This window comes from Vitis riparia, chromosome 10 (genome assembly GCF_004353265.1).
Source record: "Vitis riparia cultivar Riparia Gloire de Montpellier isolate 1030 chromosome 10, EGFV_Vit.rip_1.0, whole genome shotgun sequence".
Classification (NCBI taxonomy): Eukaryota; Viridiplantae; Streptophyta; class Magnoliopsida; order Vitales; family Vitaceae; genus Vitis; species Vitis riparia.
Genome location: NC_048440.1, coordinates 10,037,333 through 10,059,650, shown reverse-complemented (window position 1 = coordinate 10,059,650; position 22,318 = coordinate 10,037,333). Strand labels below are relative to the sequence as shown.

Sequence of the window (22,318 nt, the reverse complement as noted above, 5' to 3'; positions counted from 1 at the left end):
TCTTTACTAGAGTTGCTATATAAAAAGACTTAATATTTCGAATAATAGAACAGAGTAAACACACCTAAAAGTGTTGTTATTACAATTTGCTTAACACTTAGGCCCTTGAACCCTAATTTATAGTTGGCAAAGTTTAACCATACTAGTTGCTCTTGTTCAAAATGAAAAACTGAAAATTGAATTTAGTTTGAGTCAAGATCTATGCTCTAAACATATACCATCAACCCTAAAACCATCCTAGATTTAATCCTAGTATGATTTGACAAATCAATCCTTGCTATCTAATATAAATTTAGTTATCGAAAAAATAAGTTCAAGGCTAATATTAGTGCACCAATATTTAAGGGGAGGCCTTAGCATAATTCATGAAATTTTGTTCAAAATATCAAATTTTCATTTATGGGTTCCTCCTCCAAATTGGCCTCTTTTCAGTGATTTCTAACATGTTGGGATTTGACTCAAATTATTTATTTTAATTTTTTTAAGAAAGTCAATATTTATAGAGTTTGTATTTTGGTAAATTACCTTTTTAAGTTTAACTAGAACTAAGAAACTATTGTTTTAAGGTTAACACCTACGGTTCTATAAATATGTGGTTTCATAGAGAGAGAAAAAGAGAGAAAAGAAAAAAAAGGGTAAGAAAATATTGAAGAGAGTTAGGTAAAGGGTGTATTGAGTTTTGGGTAGAGAAAGGTTGAAAGAGTTTGAAGTGTGTAATCTTGAAAATTATAATAAATTTGATCTCCCCTTTTCCCGTAGACATAGGTGATTACACCAAACCACGTAAATAGTTTTGTCTTCTCTATTTTGTTTTATGTTTCCCAATTGCTTTTAAGTGTTGTGATTTTTCTCAACAAGCAGTATTAGAGCTAACAAGTTGTATCAGAGTTGTGGTGTGAAAAATGTGGGAAAATTACTTTGAAGGTGATGTCAGGGATAAGATATAATATTAAGCCTTTTGATGGGAAGAATAATTTTAGTATTTGGTAGAGTACTAATAAAGATGTTTTGGTGCAATAGGGGCTTCTCAAAGCAAGAGCGGTAAGTACCATTCGTTTAAGTCTAGCTCTTGAAATAAAGTATAGTGTTTTGAATGAGAAGTCTCCTTCTAATTTATTGGAGAAGTTAGAAAAATTTATATGTCAAATTCCCTTATAAATAAGCTACATTTAAAGAAACAACTATTTGAGTTAAAGATGGATGAAGGAATGAATGTTAGGGATCATATAAATAAATCTAATAAATGTGTCACTCAATTATTAAGTGTAGAGGTTAAGATTGATGAGGAAGATCAAGTCATTATGTTATTAGCATCTTTACCAAAATTAAATGAGATAGTGGTGACTATGCTCTTAGTTGGAAGGAAAACGTTGACAGTAGATGAAGTGTCAACTGCTTTTTTAGAAACTAAAATATTAAGAACTCATGTAGTTTGTCTCATACTAGACAAGCTCTTGTGATGAATTCTGAATTACGTCATAGTAGGAGTAAATCACGAAAGATGAATTATGATAGAAGAGATGATCATTCCCAATCATACTTGCAGAGGGATATGGAGTGTTATTACTGCCATAAAAAGGGACATATTCGAAGGTATTGTGAAGAATTGACAAAGCAATTAGAAGCAAGGAAAAATTTTGAGTCCTAAGAGACTTTAGATTCTACTAATATTGTTAATGAAGAGTTTGGAAAGGAAAGTAATTTTTCTTCTGTTACAGTTGATGAAAATGTTGTTGACTCTTGGGTTTTGGATATTCCTTCCACATGTGCCCATATAAGGAGTGGTTTGATACCTATAAGGAATACAATATCAATATTGTTCAATTAGGCAATGATTCAAGCTCTAAAGTCATTGGGATTAGTATTGTAAAGGTGAGAATGTTTGATAATGTTGTGAGGCCATTCAATAATGTTAAACACGTTCCTAAGTTGAGGAAAAGTTTAATTTCTTTGGAGTCTTTGGAGAATTTCAGCTATGATTTTTTTGCAAAGAATGGTATTATGAAGATCAACAAAGGTGCTTCGATAGCTATGAAAGGGAAAAGGTGAAAAAACTTATGCACTTTGATTGGAAAGACAATTTTAGGTGGAGTTATGAAAGTGGAGCCAAGTCATGAGAAGTCTTTTGCGAGTGTTAAAGAAGTTGTCAAAGTAGAAGAGCACAAAGATGATCAAGACTTCATTTTCGGTTAAGAGTACTCATTGGCACAAAGATGAAAGTAATTGCAAAATGAATGAAGTTATGAAGAAGACAAAGACAATTTCTCAAGTCAAGTTTAATGAGAGTCTAAACTTGACACATGTTTATTCTCGTTAATTATGCAAGATCAAAAGAATTTGAGTCATGGTGGGGTTTGTTGGGATTTGACTCAAATTATTTATTTTTTATTTTCTAGGAAAGTCAATATTTATAGAGTTTGTGTTTTGGTAAATTACCTTTTTAAGTTTGACTAGGAATAGAAAACTATTGTTTTAGCGTTAACACATAGGACTTTATAAATATGTAGTTTCATAGAGAGAGAATTAAGAAAAAAAAAAGTAAGAAAAAAGTGAAGAGAGTTAGGTAAAGGCTATATCAGGTTTTGGATAAAGAAAGGTTGAAAGAGTTTGAAGTGTGTAATCTTCAAGATTATAATAAATATGATATACCTTTTCCGTGGACGTAGGTGATCACATCAAATCACGTAAATAATTTGTCTTCTCTATTTTATTTTATTTTTTCCTATTGCTTTTAAGTATTGTGATTTTTCCTAATAAGTGGTATCAAAGCCTACATAACATGATGCGAGGTTTTTGAATCTACTTTTTGAGGTTATGTATAGACATTAATTAAACTCATTTTCTATGTGACTTCATCAATGGCATTGCTAGGAATTTTAGATCGGGAAATAAAAAAACGTGAGAATGAGCAGCTAATTGCAGTTTTTTTATAGTGCACAGCACTATAATCATACAATTTTTTCTTTGGAATCAGCTTATTGAATTCCTAATCCGTCTCAAAATGTTCCTTGGTTGAAACCAAGGTTGGTGAGGTAAATATCCCTGAAGATGAGTGGATTTGATTTTGAGCTATTGACATTAAGTGATATATATGCTCTTTAAACTGTCCCTTTGTGACTGATCAACTTTTTCATAGCCCCACATTCTTCTTTAATAAAGAGATTCCCTTGCTAGTTGGATCCCAACTCCTTTACCAGAGACACCTTATTAAGAGCACTCTGCAGCTCAGAAGAGCAATTTACAAAAAACCAGACATGAGGATGCTTCTGCAATTGCTAGTATCAGTTCATCTTATCACAATCATCATCTTCTTTGTATTTATACCACAGGAAGCAGGGGCATCTCTGACCAAGCCTGGCTGCCCAGAGAAATGTGGGAACGTTACCATTCCATATCCATTTGGCATGGGAAAAGGCTGTTACCTTCATAGAGATTTTGAGATTACATGCAACATGTCCTCCAATCCGCCTCTTCCACTTCTCCAAAAAGTTCAACTTTTGCAGATATCAGAAGACAATCTGCGCATCAATGATATTGCTTATCGTAGCTGTTTTAACAACCAATCAGGGAAGACTGATTCATCATATATATTATATAATAGAACTCATCATTTCAGTTACTCCTACACTCACAATACGTTCGTAGCCATTGGGTGTGACATATTTGCTTATATCACTGGGTACAACAGTACAGCATATGCAACTGGGTGTGCATCGCTTTGTAATACTGATAATGACATCGCTGCTGGTTTTTCCTCTTCTGCTTGCTCTGGCATTGGTTGCTGCAGGACTTATCTCCAAACAGATATTGCACACTTTTATCTCCGGATTCGCAGCATCAACATGATCACACCAACCTGGTCTTCTGAGCCATGTGGCCTTGCTTTCATAGCAGAGAGGAACTTCTCTACACTTGAACATTTTAACCTCTCTAGTAAATTTGACAAGAAATTGTATTTTGTCCCAGCAGTACTTGACTGGTCAGTTGGGGAAGTCGCTTGCCATGAAGCTATCAGAAGAAAAAACTATGCATGTGGCCAGAACACTTACTGCAACAACTCCATCCAGGGTCGGGGGTATAATTGTCACTGCCTTAACGGCTACCAAGGGAATCCCTACCTTGCAAATGGCTGCCAAGGTACAGTTTCTTCTACTATTCAACATTTTATATTTACTTTTTTGCCACTCCCACAAGGTAAGTTCCTTGGTGTCATGCTGCAAGCTTTACTGCCACCCACATGATCTTTCTTTGCTTTTCTTCTGAATCTTTGCTCCTGCAATAAATATCAGCTTCACGAAAATCAATTGATAATTTTTGCTTCATGAAAATACTTCTAAATATCAGCTTGTGTGCAAAGAAGGAATTATGGAATTATCCATGGCCATGAAAAAAAGGACTTATCCTCTTATCAGTTTTCTACATATCAGACCTCAGAGTTATAAGGCCATGACAGCTATAACCGAAGAGATAATATTTTAGCTTATGAATTTCTTACTAATATTCTTTTTTTCTTTTGTGCTCTCAAAAGATATTAATGAGTGCAACGACCCAAACCAAAATGTTTGCCACAAGATAGCTCTTTGCAGTAACATCCCTGGCAGTTACTCATGCAATTGCCCATCTGGTTACCATGGAGATGGCAGGAAACATGGAACTGGGTGCATACGTGGCAAGCGTAAACATTTGCTACTACTGGTATTTTCTTTAGGTATGGAACTTTACCGTTCTCCAAACATCTAGTACTCTAATCCCCTTCTCTGCACTACTTACTTTTGTGTCTGATGCAGGTGTGGGGATTACTGTTGTTCCCTTGATCCTAATTTCTACAGGCTTAAGGTTATACCGAGGAGTTGAGGAAAGAGAGAAAAAGAAAATAAAACAGGAGTTCTTCAAAAAGAACGGTGGTCTGCTATTGCAACAGCAAATTTCTTCAAGCAAAGAAAGCGTAGAAAAAACAAAACTCTATTCGGTAGAAGAGTTGGAGAGAGCAACAGATGGCTTCAATTCAGGTCGAGTCATCGGTAAGGGAGGCCTTGGCACAGTATACAAAGGGATGCTGTCAGATGGAAGCATTGTAGCCATTAAGAAATCCAATACTGTTGATGAAAAGCAATTGGACCAGTTCGTCAATGAAGTTTTCATTCTTTCACAGATCAACCATAGGCACATAGTAAGATTGTTAGGTTGTTGTCTGGAGACTGAATTACCTTTGCTGATTTATGAATATGTCTCCAATGGCACCCTTTTCCACCATCTTCATGATGAGGGCCACGCATATACATTATCTTGGAAAAACCGGCTGCGAATTGGGAGTGAAATTGCCGGAGCCCTAGCTTATTTGCACTCATATGCTTCTATTGCCATCTGTCACAGGGATATCAAGTCTAGTAACATATTGTTGGATGAAAACCTCCGGGCAGTAGTTTCTGACTTTGGACTTTCAAGGTCAATACCCCTTGACAAAACTCACTTAACTGCGTTGGTACAAGGGACATTTGGTTACTTGGATCCGGATTATTTTCATTCAGGTCAATTTACAGATAAAAGTGATGTGTATGCCTTCGGTGTAGTCCTTGCTGAACTTCTGACAGGAGAACAAGCCATTTCCTCGGATAGATCTGAACAAGGTCTAGCTAATCATTTTAGATCAGCAATGAAACAAAATCGTCTGTTTGAAATTCTTGATAACCAAGTTGTAAATGAAGGACAGAAGGAGGAGATTTTCGCCGTTGCTAAGCTTGCTAAGAGATGCCTAAAGTTGAATGGGAAAAAAAGGCCAACCATGAAACAAATTGATATAGACCTCCAACAATTGGGCAGATTTCAGGAGCAGTTGTCTTTTCAGAAGACATGGATTCAAGAACCTTCCTTGCAGCAGCAAACATGCCAGGACTACTGCACGGTAAGTGAAACATCCCATTCCTACACATTTGGTCCAGTTACAGAAGAAATAGTTCATGACGATGAGGACTTGCTTTCCTAAGGAATACAGTATGGTAGCTTGAAGTTTCGGTTAAATAACGGGATGTTTATTTATGCTATTGACTTCTGGAATAATGATGTAATGAATGACTCCGAACCTTGTTTTACTTTGTTTAATTTGTTTCAAGTATGGTATACATATTATTAGGGTCCAACCGGGGTTGAGGCTGGCTGACAGTCAATCAAGGTCAACCTCTATATACACATGAAGTTCATTTGCCAAACCCAACAATTCAATCTAAGCTGCCCAAACTATTTTCATCAACCGCCTATGACTTAAGAAATAATAAACCAATGCTAACATTCATTGAACTAGTAATGAATCCAGAACTTGTGCAATATCACTCTCGCAATATGTAAATTTAGAACATTTTTTTCTCAATTAATCTAAACAGTGGGATGGCCTTGACTAAAATAAAGATAAAGACCATTACATATGATTTTAGGACACTTCTAAATAATTTAATTCTATGTCAACCATCACATGTAATTAAAAATAAGACTTCTTACTTTTCCTACATGTTTTAAGAAGACATTTACGTTCATATATTCGTAATTGAGCGGCTCCACCTAGCTGAAAATGTGGAAAAGATAGGATGGTTGAAAACTATGATCTAAGGAAAAACCCATTATTAATAATTTTGGCATTTTAAAATATCATATATTATAGCTCAAAACAGAAAACTTATTAAAAAATTAATATAAATTTTTTTAAAGAAAATTTTCTTAGATTTTAATATAGATTTGACAGCACATATGAATAAAATTTTACCATCAAATATTACTGCAACAAAAAAAAATTACAAATTTTAGGGATTCAACTTGACCGAATCCATAGGTGAGGAGAACATCTCCATCACTTACTAAAAGCTGTGAACTTTAAACAATATATTAATTTATTGTATATAACATTGAATGTGTCTTTCCTAGGGGAGCCAAATCTCTTTATATTCCAAAGATAATTGTAAAACTAATTTTTATAATCTTGCAAAATAGGATGGTATCAAGGCCTAATTAGCATTTTCTAAACAAGACTCACTGACGAATAGGGTTTGTACTTAACTCCAGCCAATTTGAAATGGACCCCTAACAGAGAGTGTGCCACACGTTCTTTTAACTGTTTATACTCGATTGTTTTAAAGTTTAAAGAGATTAGTGATTGAAGAGAGATTTTAGTGAGAAATTATTGAGGAAAAGACATTAAAGACTCCTTTCATTTATTTTTCTTCTCTATACAATTAATTTAATCATTGTTTATAGTTTCTTTTGATTTAAATGTTATTTTTTTACATCTTCTATGGATTGTATGAATGACAACATCATCATCAAAGGCTTAAAAGCCATTCATGTGTGAAGTATGAAAACCTATGGGTAGATATTAGGAGCAACCATAAGTAAAATAAGATTGGTAATGAAGTTAATGAATAATTTAAGACAAATTCATAGGATTATAATGCTCTCCATGCATGTTAGTTTGAACTAGGAGATGACATAGAAGATGGTTATTGGATACTAGAGATTCTCGACATACTTTCCCGTTACCTACCCTATGACAAACCTATAGAAGTAGTAAAGACTGAAAACTAAGACTTGAACCTAAGTTAATTTTCCTTCATTGTATTGTAGTTTAAAATCAAAATTGAAAGGGAAACTAGGTTTTAGATGCAACTTTAAGTCATAAACTCAAATTAATTTCGATTAATCAAATATTTTGAAACATTAAGATCAATTCAACTTGAATACCCTTGTTTGCTCCAAAGTTCGATTGTGAAGCCTATAGACTTGAATCAATTGACTTAGAAATTAACAATTGTTATGCTAGTTCATTAGATGTAATTTAGTTATCTCAAATTCACTCAAATCAATTTGATCAATATTTTCACCTTAGGAATAAGAAACAATTACTTAGCTTAGTTTAAGGAATTTTTGTAAGCCAACTTATAACATACCTACCTTGAATTTAAGAGAGAGGGAGAGAGAGAGAGAGAGAGAGAGAGAGAGAGAGAGAGAGAGAGAGAGAGAGAGAGAGAGAGAAAGATAAGTGAGCTAGATATTTTTCGTCCCATAGCCACACAATATCTTTATCTTGCTCTAGTTTTTTCATATTGCCAAAAATAGGGGGAAAGGGGGAACAAAACATAAAGGTCTTTAAAGAACTTTGATTCAAAGAATTTAGGTTTAGATGTTCCCAAACCTTAAATTTCAAGTGTTGAAGATGACCTCAAAGGTGTTGGAAGTCTCGTAAACCCACAATCTTCGACCCAATGATTCAACCTCACTCTTGGCACACTTGTAGTGGGAAGGAAAGAAGGGCGAAGCTTATGACTCTCTCTCTTTGGATGGTAGAGGACAAAAATGATGGAAACTCTAACCTTAAAGGGGGTATTTATAGAGTTTTCTAACTAATTGAGCTTAAGTGACTTAAGCCCATATGGGCTTATGTCATTTAATCTAAGCCCAAATTAGATTCTAATTGATTAATTAACCCAATCGATCTTATTAATTAATCAATTAACCCAATCCAGAGACCTTGTTCACTTACTCCTATGCAACTTAGCACAATTATCAAAACACCCTTATGAACAAAAGTAAGCCAATTTGACCCTTATAACCTATGCTAACAAGATATATGAGCTCAAAGCAAGAAGCATTGGGACCCATAGGAGTACTAGTTCCCTTAGAATCTAATTCTAAAGTTGATTCAACATTCCACTATAGAAAATCAACTGAACTCTAATATCCTATATAAATAATAATAAGACACTATGTGCATAGGGTCATGACCTTTCATAAATTAGTGTCCATAGTTTAATAAGGTGAAAGCTATTGACCTTTCAAAACTACCTTTACTATTCTTGAGTTATAGATCATCCTATCGTGTGTTCAACTGACATGTCTATGCTCTCAAAGAGTCTATGTCAAGTTTCACTTAAAGAACTATTATGATCATAGTTTTTATGAACACACCTCCTTAGGATCAACCAAGGTGACACTCTGTCTCAATTCCATAAGATAGCATGATGGCTCTATTGAGAATACCTATTGTTACTGGCTTCCTTCAACAGTGACACAATTCATAGGGAATATATAATCAGCTTATAATATCATTTGTAGGTCAAAACCAATAATAACTTTAACACAAACTCAATATTCTCTCAAGATTGATGATAACATAATGAAGTAGCTTGGTGAAGTCATGACTACTTGATAGCCTTAAGTTATAACTCGCATAGGTCCTATCCAATGTGTAATCATATACGCTAGTACACTCACCATGAGAAACTGTCCTAATAGTCAAGACCAACTATCTCTCTAATTAGGAGGTGATGCACTACAACCTCTAATAGATTACCTAGACCCACAAATCAGTTGTGAACAAGTCATCTATTTGCAAAGAACATGTGACTTGGATATTTTGTGCAACTCTTAATGCACCAAAATCATGAACAATAGAAAAGATGTAGACAAAAATGGTCATAAAATGTAGTACATGGAATAAGGATAGATAAAAAGTGAAACTAAAATATCATTAAATAAAAAATCCAAATTTATTACATCATATTATTAAATAATGAATTCCAAATTTATTACATCATGTAATACTTTTAAGGGCTTTATCTTATTAGTTAATTTGTCGAACATCTCGATATCTAACGACATCTTATTTTATCATGGTTCTTAGAAACATGAATTCCATACATCAACTCTAGTTCCTAAAATCATGCTCTCTATTGTCATATCAAAATACCAAAACCGATATCTTAGTGGTATCGAATTGTTATTCACGTACATTCTTTCTTCAATTCTTTGCTATCAAGATCTAACCTTGCTTTTCATTAATTACTATGGAAGTTGTAAAATGCTTCAGTTCTATACAAATTCTTATCAACTCCCAACATTAATTCCAAAATGTCTTTAGCATAGAAATAGGCCAAAGCAATTTAACAGTGTGTGCAATTATGCTTAGAATAGCATCAATCAAACCTCTTAAACCTATAGAACTTACACAAAAGTCAACTCCCCCAAACCTATGTTTGCTTCAAAGCTCTAAGCGCAAATTTGAATTGTGGAGTCCCGAGACTCAAGAAATTGAAATATAAATCAATAATTATTTTGCTAGTTCATTAAGTTTCTTTAATTTAGAGTTGTCTCAAATCAATTTGATCAATATTTTTATCTTGGTAATGAGAAGCAATCTTTTTGCTTAGTTTTGTAATGTATATAGGCTAATTCTTGAGAATGATATCAGGAGTATTACGAAAACGTTGCTGTCTTTTTTTTTTCTTTAACTAAAGTTACAACGTAAAATAGCTTAGTATTTTAAATAACATAGAATCATAGTCTCCTGATATGAATACCAACCCCACAGGAGAATAGATCTCTTTAAGAATCTAATTCCCCCGTGTTTCACCTAGTTGCAACTTCTATATAATTAAAGTAACACAGTAAATAGAAGTCAACTACACTGCATATAAGTGTAGCCTAAATAGAATTTACTTGCATAGGATTCCCTCGAATCTTAAACTCATATAAATTTTAAAACAATTATACAATTAAGATGAGCCTACTACCTATAAAATGTTATAAATTTCTTTCCTATCATACATAGGATATTGCGATCTTAATAGGCAATATTTTTTTTTATGAATGATCACTTACTTATCCATCTTGTTACGTACTCATTACAAGTACTGTGTATATTAAATGGCTTGCAAACTGTATTATGAACCTATTCCTTTTTCTCCTGCGTATCATATCTCAACGTGTGTATTGGCTCACTTTTTTTTTTTTTTGTCCTTTTCAATCTTAATAGGAAATCTATTTGATGAATAAAATATAATATTTCTTATTATGTATTAGTGTATTTATAAGAAATAAAAAAGATTATATATTTATTTTAGGCATATGAATTAAGGAAAAGTGTGTTTCTTGCACTCATATGAAAAAAAAACCATAAAATATGAAGAAGTCAAGTTTATAACATCCAAACTTCAAACCACCATCTGAAAATAATTAGGATTTTATATTTTTTTTTATCAAAATACTATATACTACATTTTAATAATATAGTATTACATTTTTATCATCTCAAGCACAATCTTCGATAGTGAATGCATAAAATTTAAATTATTTATAAAGAATTATTATTTTGTGATTATTTTTATGAGTGCGTGGAAACAGACTTCTCCTTATGTATTACAAGGGCTCGGTTCGTCCAAGTGGCAGAAAGGCCTTCTTTTAACTGAGCAATGACCTTTCACGTGGCGTGAGAAAATCTGGAGTTAAAAGGCATAAGGCGTTAAAATGCTGAATTCGAATGCTATTCGGAATTTGTGTTTGGGGTTGGTGGTAGCTTCGGAGGTTGGAAGTTGATGTGCGACTTGGGCTTGGGCTTTCTATGGCCATGCAACATCAAGAATGGCTTAGGGACTCCACCTAAATGAATGGGAGTGATTATTTTCACGGGAGTCCAGCTAAATAAACGGAAGTGCTTATTTTCCTTTTTCTGAGCTTTATTTTCTTATCAAACTTAACATCATCTCCTTGGTGGTAATTAAATAGGTCTAACAGAGACGACCTTCAATACGAGAAAAGAAAAATAGATAGTAAATCAACACCTTACTCTTGTAAAGACCATAAGCAGGTCCCATGCAATACTGGTGCAATTAACTTTTAAACTGTTTCTTATACTTAAAATTGAATCTCAAAATTGATACAATATTATCAATAACATAGTATTTCTTAATTATAAAACTAATATTTTATTTTGTTTTTTTGTTTTTTTTTTTTAAGACTTTAAAGGAATTTTTAAAGATGTTTCCCTTTTATGTCATCTTTTTTTTTAAATCAATTTTATCTCAATTGACAAAGTAAAAGCTTTTTTTACTTTTAATTTAATTGCAAAAAGTGACTTTTTCTATTTTATCTTCTTAATATTTTAACTTTGTTATAATACTCAAATCCAATTTCTCATGTAAAATGAAAAATATTTTAAAATTTTTGGAAAATTCTTGACTTGAAGTTAACTCAAACTATCCAAATTTTTTTGTTGTTTAAATGATAAATGAATTTGTCATAAACTAACAAAGTTCTGATCAAGAAAAAATTATATTTAATTGAGTAAAGAAAGAAATTATTCAACGGTGATATTTCCTTGATATACCGAATATCAATGCACCTTGACATGATAAACGATGCAAATATATCCTTAATAAGATATTACATTATAGAAAAATGTGTATAGTTTCATAGATGACCCACTTAACTATGTCAATTAATAATTTCCTAATATGCAACTAAATCCATATTGATTTGTTTAGGAGATCTTTGTAAAATATTTGCCTAGTGTTGTTTGTTTCTTTTTGAAATTGATGTCAACTTGGATCTCACCTTTAACTTTTCATAATGTGGAAAGAAGTTATGATATGGCGTCTTTATATTTCAATAAGAAATTATTCAATGTCATTATCTTTTTAAGTACTTTGCGCGAGATTGGATCCATAGTAGAACTATCAACTTCAACTTTCTCTTATCTACCATTGCCCATGATTCTCTCTCAATAATCTGCTCATCACTCAAAATCTTTGAAGTTGTATCATTTTCTCTAGGGAAGATTGATAAGTACTTGACATCCATTCCATTAATTAGGGCAATACAACTCTTTGGTGATTATTTCCAATTCTGAATGCCTTCGCCATTTAAGGATTTATCCATAGTCTCTTAAAAAATGTTACATATGATCGAACCTAATTTTACAATATCAAACACAATTTGCAATTGTATTCACTTGAATATCTATTATTCAAGTTGAAATCACAAGATTCATTGCATCTAAAACATTTATCTTTCTAATTTTCATTGCCCTACTTGATAAATCTCTAAAAGATTATGATAAAATCAATGGCGATAATGCATCTTGAAAGCTGGTATGAATCCCACATCACAAGGCCAATTCTTTGATGTTGAGTTGGGTGGAAAAAAAACATCTCCATATTTTTCAATCCTTCATTTTTTTTTTTTTTTTATCAAGACAATTATTGACAAGCAAGAGAACTTTTCTACCATCCATATTTTTCTATCATATCATTAAACGTATTCTTGAAATAACACCTTAATCATCCATGCTGGCTTGTTGGCGTGATACTCAATTCATACTTTGCAAATTTACATTTTTGAAACACGAAGGTTTAGCATACTTCCAAATAATCCATAAAGGAATTTTCCTAAACCATCCTCATTGCAACAAATAACAATTGTAAGTCTTTCCTGCTTGTCTTATTTTTTCCTTCCAAATTGTTTTGTTGTAAGAGAATGATTTTGTTGTAGCCTATAAAACAATCATGTTTCCTCCATATTAAAAACATCTTTCAGTGCAAATTAATATAATTTCTCCCTTATGGATTGCAACTTGTTCTTCATGTCCTTTGCCCTCCATATAAACTAATCCACTTTTTCCGAAACAATGATATGTTTTGATTCCATATCTTGATTTGAAAAGCTCAAACCAACTTTAAGAAATTGAATCGTGAAGTATCTACAAGATATATTTTCTCAAAAAATCTTTTGTCTTCTTTATGATTAGTTCTTTTGTCGTATTTACACATTCTTGGTATAAAACAATCCACTTATAGAAACTTTTCTCTATGTCGGGGAATTTTGGGTCTTTGTGTCAATTAATATTATTTTCAAGATCAATCCAGAGATATTCCAAAGACCGCTTGATCATATTTGATGTTGTCCCTTAACTCACTGCAAGTTAAGCTTTTGTGAAATCCGTTGTCGCAATTGTTTATGAGTGCAAGTTGGATTTTGTTTTTTGTACTTGCACAATGTAGCACACATTCCATGAGTCATTGTTGCTTTCTTTACAGCTTTGATATGAGAAGCCATTTTAGTTAAATGTTCATAAAATAGAATAATGTGGTAAATTGAATAATGTAATACTATATTTTTGGAAAAAAAAAATACTTTTTTGAAAAAATAAGTAATTCATGAATTTTGCTTGTTTAAATAAATACATGAAATAGTTAGTTGTTTGTAAAACAAAATATTTAATTCGCTTAATTATGATAAAGTGATATTACATGTAATGTTTTATAAAACTAAGGAATATATTGATAAATTAATAATCTATTAATTAATTGATAAATAAAAAAATTATTAATTTTTTAATTAATTAATATTCACTTAATTAATTGATTTTCCTTGGTCCCAAGGATATAATTTATGGAGGTTTAACCTAATGTAATAACAATCATTTTTACTTAAATTATAGAAAAAGGACAAAGAACCAAAAATAAAAAATAAAAAAATAAAATAAAATAAGAAGAAGAAGAAACAAAAGGAAATAAAATTTTCTACACCTATCTTGATTCTAGGCTTTAAGACAATGTTTGGTACATGGGAATAACGAATGAAAATAAATATTTTAAATACATCTAGGAATGTAATGTTGAAATAAATATTTGTTTCCATTTCAATGTTAGGCAATAAAGGGAATATGAATGGAAAAAGAAATAAATTAACAATAATATCCTTACATATAGTTTAAAATAATTTTTTGTCTTCATTTAAAAAAAAAATTTCTCACACTATACATAGTTTAAAATAATTTTTTTATTTTAAAAATATATTTGAAAGTTTTTTTTTTCTAAATAATAAAAGTCCACTTAGCCATATGATTTAAAAATAATGTTATGCTTTTAAAAATAAAAAATTATTTTTAAAAATTTGTAGTATTATCTAGTTGTTGTTCTCTAAGAATAATTTTTAAAAACAAAGAGAAATAGAGAACTAATTTTTTTATACTAGAGAAATAAATATCAAATAAAAAATATTGAATTTATTAATGAGTTTAATAATTTTTTAAAATAATTTGAAACTCTGTATATATATATAATAGGTTTTAAGTCATAATTTATTAGTTCTCCACACAACTAGATTTTTTTATTTTTTTTATTTAAAAAAAAACATAGCTTTTGGAGTTTTTTTCCTTTTGCTAAATACTAAAAGTTCATTAATTTGGTGGTGTGCTTTAAAAAAAATAATTAAATAAAAATTATTTTAAAAAATTAATAGCATTGTTTGGTTGTTGTTCTCTAAAAACAAAGTGAAATAGAAAATTGTTTTTTCGATTTTTTGTTTCACTCTAGAAACAAATTCCAAATCAATAGTATTGAATTTATTAATGAGTTTAATAATTTTTAAAAATAATTTGAAACTAAAATATATATATATATATATATATATATATATATATATATATATAAAATAATAGATCAAAATTAATAAGTTATGAGTCATGATTTATTTGTTATCCTATACACACAACTGTATATTTTGAATTTTCTCATTAGTTAAATAAACTTTAAATTAAATATAACATAATTAATATTTTAAAATCTTTGATGAATCTTCTCATTTTTTCAGAATAATTTGAAATTCAAAAAATTGATCAATTAATTATAGATTAATAAAAAAATTTAAAATACTTTGGTCGTAATTGAGTACCAAGTATATGCATACAATGAAAAACTTGACTTATTTATATCATAAAAAAATTAAACTACATTTGTTTTTAAATCCATTTAAAATAAAATAGTATTAAGTATTAACAATTATTAATTTAGAATTATTATTACTTATTTTTAACAAAATAAATCAATTATGCTTATGAGACTGTTAATATATCCATATTTTTATAATATTTATAAAAAAATAAAATTTATGATTTAATTATAATACAACTATTTATATTATATTAAAAAACTATTTATTTTTTAATTCATTTGTCATTAAAAAAAATATTTGCAATAAAGACTTGAATTAAATTTAGTTTATGTTATATAAATTTAATTTACAATTTTTGTTTTACAAAATCAAAATAAAAAATTATTTTTAAATACTTATCTAAACAAGATGTTGATTTTATATTTTTTGAAAAGTGTTTTTAAAAAATAACTTATGAAGAAGGAATCAAAATACCTCCTATTAGAGATTATTTGAAATCTCACTTGCAAGTGATCTTTTTTTCATTGGAATAATTTTTTATTTCATTTTCAGCATTACTTGAGTCATGCAAATATGATAATGAATGAGAAAGTAAATGAGATATTCATTTTCACTCCTTATTCTGATGTACCCTAAATGACCTAATAGGTAATACTGATTGACCAACTTTCTTGGCTTAAAAATGTAGTGGGTGATGATTTTATCGTTCCTCCGAGCTTATATACTTTTCTAGTCTTTACCTTTATAGATTTTAAATGGAATAATTGTAGAGACAAGGGAATAAAGAGAAAAAGAAGAAAGAGAAAAAAAAAATAGAATGAGATTTTATATAGTGGGTGGTGATTAGAGGAGTTATATATGTTGTGTTTTTCTATATTTACCTTTACCTTTACCTTTATAGATTTAAATGAAAAAAAATAAAAGTTGTATAGATGATCATGGCATATAAGGAGAAGCTTTTCCCATGATGTGGGTATTTTACATGAATTGAGAAAGAAAAGGATGAGGGAGTGAAAAGGGAAAAAGGGCATCCCAATTCTTTTGTAAGCATATGCGCATTAGTAAGTTAGGGAAGAAGAGATTGGATTTACGAGAACTTGCTAGCTAGCTCTATGTAATAGCAGAGATTTTTCATATTAGAAGTCATCTACAAGATTAAGGTAGTATTTTTTTTTTTTTGGTTAAATAAAAAAAGTTAAATATTTTGATTTTTTTTATTCAATTAAAAGTAATCTGTTGATATTAACTAATATGATTAAAGTAAATTTGTTGTTAATATGTTCGGTTTAATTATACTAGTTGGTATCAACATATTATTTTTAACTGAATAAAAAAAGTCAAATATTTTAACTTCTTCTATTCAACTAAAAAACAAACATTAATTAACAAAATCATTTTCACTTTATATAGTATTAACAATCAAAAGAAAATCTCTGACATGGAGAACACTTATCATAATAGTCCTTTTTCACCATGATTAACCGGGAAAAGAATATCCCGTGATAACGCATAAAGGAAGAGTATTTTTAGTTAAATTCAGAAAACAAAATAATAATAATAATAATAATAATAATAATAAAAGAAAGAAAGAAAGGGTCCATCCGTATGCTTTATTATAGAATACATATGGACCCCTGTACAAAAAATGTAATGGGTGATGATTGCAGGAGTGATTACGTGCGTTTCTCTCTTTACTTCCATAGATTTTGAATGGAGTAATGGTATGAAATAATGGATGATCATGACATATAAGAGGATACTTGTCTCATGATATGAATATTTTTTACACGGATTGAGAAAAAAAAAAGGTCATGACCCCAAACTTATCCGTTCCCTCGCTTTTTATTAAAGCCCGGCAGGTCACAATGTGCCAAAGTAGATATCTTTAAATAAAATATTGGAAAGCCCATTTTGGTGGAGGCTTTAGGAAGTAGAAAATTATTTCAAAAGTTAATTTTAGAATATACTAATTTGACTTTGAATTATATTACTTTATTGCACCTATCACCATCACATATATATTGGGTATCAAAGTCCGCTTTTGAATCATGTCGAGCATCTTACAGACGCACGTAAAGAAGCCCTCGCCTACATAATCAAAAGAAAAGAGGCCTCTCCCAAGCCTCTTCCAGCTTAATGAAGATAAAAGGATAGAAGAAATTAGGTTTTGTTTGGCTTTTTGTTCTCCGGAACCACAACTAAAAATTGTTTTCTTTTTTATTCTTAAGAATTAAAAATATAGTGTTTTTAAATAACATCTTTTAATTAATTTATATTTTTTCACTTGTTTTTATAATATTATTTTTAAAAAATAATTATACAAATATGTAAAATAATTAAAAATAAAACACAACACATGAAAATTAATTTTAAAATATATTTTAAAATATTAAAAACAAGTTAATAATATTTTAGATTTTTAAACAAACTTTTATTTTATAAAACATCATAAAATTGTTTTTTAGAATTGTTTTCGAAAATAGTTACCAAACTTCAATGAATTTAATTAAAGATGGAATAAAACATACTTTAAAAAGCCTTTGTTGTCACAATTTTCCCAATTATATTGTTATACTTTGACCCCTAGACCCGAGTCTTTAATTGGCAAAATATAATGAAGAGGTACACGAGGATTAATGTAAAAAAGAACCAAAAATATTTCTGTTAGGATGTGTTTGGTTTTAGAAAATTTGAGAGAAAATTTGAGGGAAAGAAAATAGAGAGGAAAAGTGTAACGAAAAATAAAATAAGAAAAAATAAAAATAAACTCAAAATCAAGAAATTATTTTTATATGTTTCTTTAAAATCATTTTTACTCAATTTTTTTATTATTTAATTATTAAATAATTTTAAATTACATAAATTTCTAACTAATTTTAATTATATTTATTTATTTATTTCTATTTTTTAAGGTAAAACAAAATATGAAAAAATCATTTTTCTTAATTTTTTTTTTCTTTCTTTAATACTTTCCAAAAACCAACTTAGTATATACTAATTAATTTACTTTTCAATATCCTCAAGTAAGCCTTCAACTTCAACTTGAAGAACAAGACAATCAACACCAACAAGGCTTTCCTTGTGGCAAAGAGAAGTGGATCCTTATCAAATCTACATTGGACCCCATTTGATATCCACTGATAATGTCGCCAAAACTCAACAATATAGGATCCTTATAGGCGTGACCCTAACCAAACCTCACTGACATTTGAATAATAAAGATAAAACCAGATAATCACAAATCTTGTTACTAGAAATATGAAGGGGAGACAAGCACTAGAGAGGGTCTCTACAATTCAACTAACTTAAGTAATTAAATTAAATTTAATTTAGTATTTAAATCTAAAATAATATCAAACTCTTCACTTAAAACTATATATATGTTGAATCTCATTAAAATAGAATTTCTTATAAAATAAAAATATTTTATTTTTAGTTATTCAATATAATAAACTTAAAATTCCAAATAAACTCTACTTAAATAAAAATATTATCTATGAATTTTTAATATTATAAATGATTTTAAAAGTGTTTTTTAAAAGTGCGTTTGAAAAAAAAATACTATCAATGAAAAAGTGTTTTTTTTTAAAAAAAAATTAAATATTAAGAGTGGATTTGACAGTAATTATAAAAAATGTTTTTAGTATTTTAAAAATACTTGAATGATAGAAAAATTTTAAGTATTACAAATGTTATAAACAATTCCTAAAATTACTAACAAACGTATTTCAAATACTCAGGATTATTGTAAAACAAACTCTTAATTCAATTTTCTCAATTTGGGTGTTGTGTTGTATGTGTGTGTGTGTTTTGTTTTTAAATAAATTATTTTCAATACAACTTAAATTTAAAAAATGTGTTTATAAGGATGATGCTAATTATGTATTTGAAAAAAACAAGAATCCAACTATTTGTTTCGATATATTTTCAATATATATATATAAAAGAACTCTTTTGAACTTACATTAAAAAGATAATTTTTAAAAATTATTTAAAAAATTTTGAACTATTAAAATTTTTTACATCTTTAAAAGATATAAAGTAAATATATATATATTTTTTAAATCTTTTTTTATATAGAAATTGTTAATTATTTTTATTTTAAAAACTAAAAATAAGAAGTGTAACATAAGCGGGTTTATATAAGTGTGATATAGAGAATATGACATGGACATCTTGGGATAGTACAAGAATTAGAAAGAAAACCCCTCCAATGCATTTAATGCTGTGATTCGGGTAAGTTCTTGGACAATGATAGAACTTATTTTTAAAAACCGTTTTCAAATTAAAGAAAAAAAAAACAATTTTCCGAGTGTTTGTCAAGTTGTTTTTAAAACTTAAAAACTAAAAACTTGTTTGAATAATTTTTTAAAAAAATAATTTTTTGGTTTTGTAAAAACATTGCAAATTCAATTTATATAATATAAAATTCAAGTCTTATTAAAGAAATGAAAATAATTTTGTAATTACAAATAAATTAAAAAAAATAAATAGTTTTTAAACAAATATGAATAATAATACTGTAAAAAAATGATAAATTTATTTTTTTATAAAAAAGAAAAACTATTTTAGTATATGTTAGAAACATAAGAATATTAACACTTCATAATTTTTTTTTTTTGGCTAAAATGAATAATAATAATTTAAAAAAAATTATTTAAAATAAATAATGAAAAAAGTTTAACTTTTTTTAACATGTAAATGAGTCTAGTTTTTCATTTTATATATACATTTAGTATTGAATTGCGAATAATATTCTAACATGTTTTGATTTAATTTACAATTAAAAATTATTTTTAAAAATAAAAAAAATTTAAATTATCAATCATGTCTTACTTAATTTATAATTTATTTAACTAAATTCAATATATATATATATTTGTACATAGGAGAAATAATAAACTCATGACTCATAATATATCAGTTTTGATTTATTATTCTTTTAATGATTAGATCCATTTTTTGAGTTCCAAATTATTTTAAAAAATTATTAAGCTTATTAATAAATTTAATACAAAGTGTCACTTGATTTGAAGTTCATTTTTATAGTGAGGAAATTTATAAAAATATAATTATGTGTAGAAAAATAATAATAGAGCCATTATGAATCAATTTTTATCCATAAATTTATGGTATTAATGAGTTTGTTATTTATGTTTCAAATTATTTTTAAAAATTGTTAAAATTATAAATGAATTCAACATATTAAGTCTAGTTTAATTTTAAACTTATTTGTTTGGTTGAAAAAAAAAAAAATAGACCAATTGTGTCCATAAATTTTTGGTATTGATTAATTCAATAGAGACATTTAAATCAATTAGTTCATTTAGACCAGTTTGTGGGGGTTTCCCATGTAAAAATCATGTGTCTCATTGTCTATATCTTTTATATTTGATATTATATTTTAATTGCCTAAAATAAGTTAAATTGATTATCCCTATAGTCTTGCACGGTTTTCCTAAAAGGTTCACATCTATTTATTCCTACCTATATTTTATTTGATTAGTTTAATTGATTTGTTGGAATTGATATTGAGGTTGTTAGGGTGGCTATCTTTGTGGTTGTAGTGGTTATTCCTATAACTAATTATTGTTATTTTTAACATCTCTCATATATCTTTTGGATATTAATAGTTGATTTTTTTTTTATCCCTAAATATTCTTTGGACATCAATTAACCATAAAATTAAAGTTTTTATTAGTTAAGATTTGGGGAGAACTCCCTTTGGATATCCTAAATATCCCTACAATATCTGGGGATTTGAAATATTGGTTATAATTTATAAAAATTGATTTAAATTTTTATTTCATCCGTTCACCCCCTCTAAGTGTTCCTTATTGGACTTTCAATAGCTATATTAATGGTGTTCAAAGCAATACCCATTTTTCAATTGGTATCAGAGCAGGATAAAAACTCGATTCTTTGTCATATTGATTAAAAATCAAATTTTCATTGCTTATATTGTTTAAAAATCAAATTTTTATTGCTTACATTGTTTAAAAATCAAATTTTGTATTGCTTACATTGTTTAAAAATCAAAATTTTATTGCTTACATTGTTTAAAAATCAAATTTATTAATCATATAGAATAAAAATAAAATTTTTATTGATCCTTTAAGTCTGATATGGAACAATCTAAAAGTGGTGCTCCTTTGAACAATCCACCCTATTTCAATGGGAATAATTACTCTCATTGGAAAGCACGTATGATGTTTTTCCTTAAAATGCAAGGCGAAAGGGTATGAAATTCGGTTGAATATGAAAGGGTATGTTTTTCCTTAATGCTCAAGGAAGATCAACCAGAGAACTTAAACCTAAAAATAAATGGGACAAAGCTGTTAATCAAGGTCTGAAGCAAAATGCTGAGCTTTATTTAGTATTTTTAATAGAGTTTGTCCAGATTTCTAAATTACAAATGCTTGTTACTAGGTTTGAGAATATTAAGATGCATGAAAATCAAACTTTTTCTTCCTTTTATTATGAATTGAGTGATATTATAAATTCTTCATTTAAACTTGGAAAACCTAGTCTAGATTCTAAGGTAGCTAGGGAAATATTGAGATATTTTCAAGAGAGATTTAGACCTAAAGTAACTGCCATAGAGGAGAGCAAGGACATCAACTTCATGAGAGTTGATGAACTTATAGGCTCTATTCAAACATAAGAGATAGCCCTATGTAGTTCCCAAAAGCTTAAAGACTTTGCCTTTAAGGCATATGAGGATAAAGAAAAAAATATTGAAATACCATACAATATAACTAGTGATGAATTGGCCCACATGGCCAAAAGAATTAAAAGGATCATGAAATTCAATAAAAGGTTCTAC

The 22,318-nt window shown here is 28.8% G+C and overlaps 1 protein-coding gene across 1 annotated transcript; it reads left to right on the top strand.

Annotated features, from left to right (window-relative positions):
• Positions 1-3,247: 3,247 nt before the first annotated feature.
• On the top strand, positions 3,248-6,175 carry LOC117923432 (wall-associated receptor kinase 5-like). Its single transcript, XM_034841712.1, has 3 exons — positions 3,248-4,137; positions 4,529-4,708; positions 4,788-6,175. Exons 1-3 carry the CDS (start codon positions 3,255-3,257, stop codon positions 5,981-5,983), a joined length of 2,259 nt encoding a protein of 752 aa, XP_034697603.1. The 5' UTR covers positions 3,248-3,254; the 3' UTR covers positions 5,984-6,175.
• The last annotated feature ends 16,143 nt before the right edge of the window (positions 6,176-22,318 follow it).

Coding starts and splice junctions, on each gene's coding strand:
- LOC117923432 (XM_034841712.1), top strand. CDS start 3,255: ATGAGGATGCTTCTGCAATTGCTAGTATCAGTTCATCTTATCACAATC. Junction 4,138..4,528: donor CCTTGCAAATGGCTGCCAAG/GTACAGTTTCTT, acceptor TGCTCTCAAAAG/ATATTAATGAGTGCAACGAC. Junction 4,709..4,787: donor ACTACTGGTATTTTCTTTAG/GTATGGAACTTT, acceptor TGTCTGATGCAG/GTGTGGGGATTACTGTTGTT.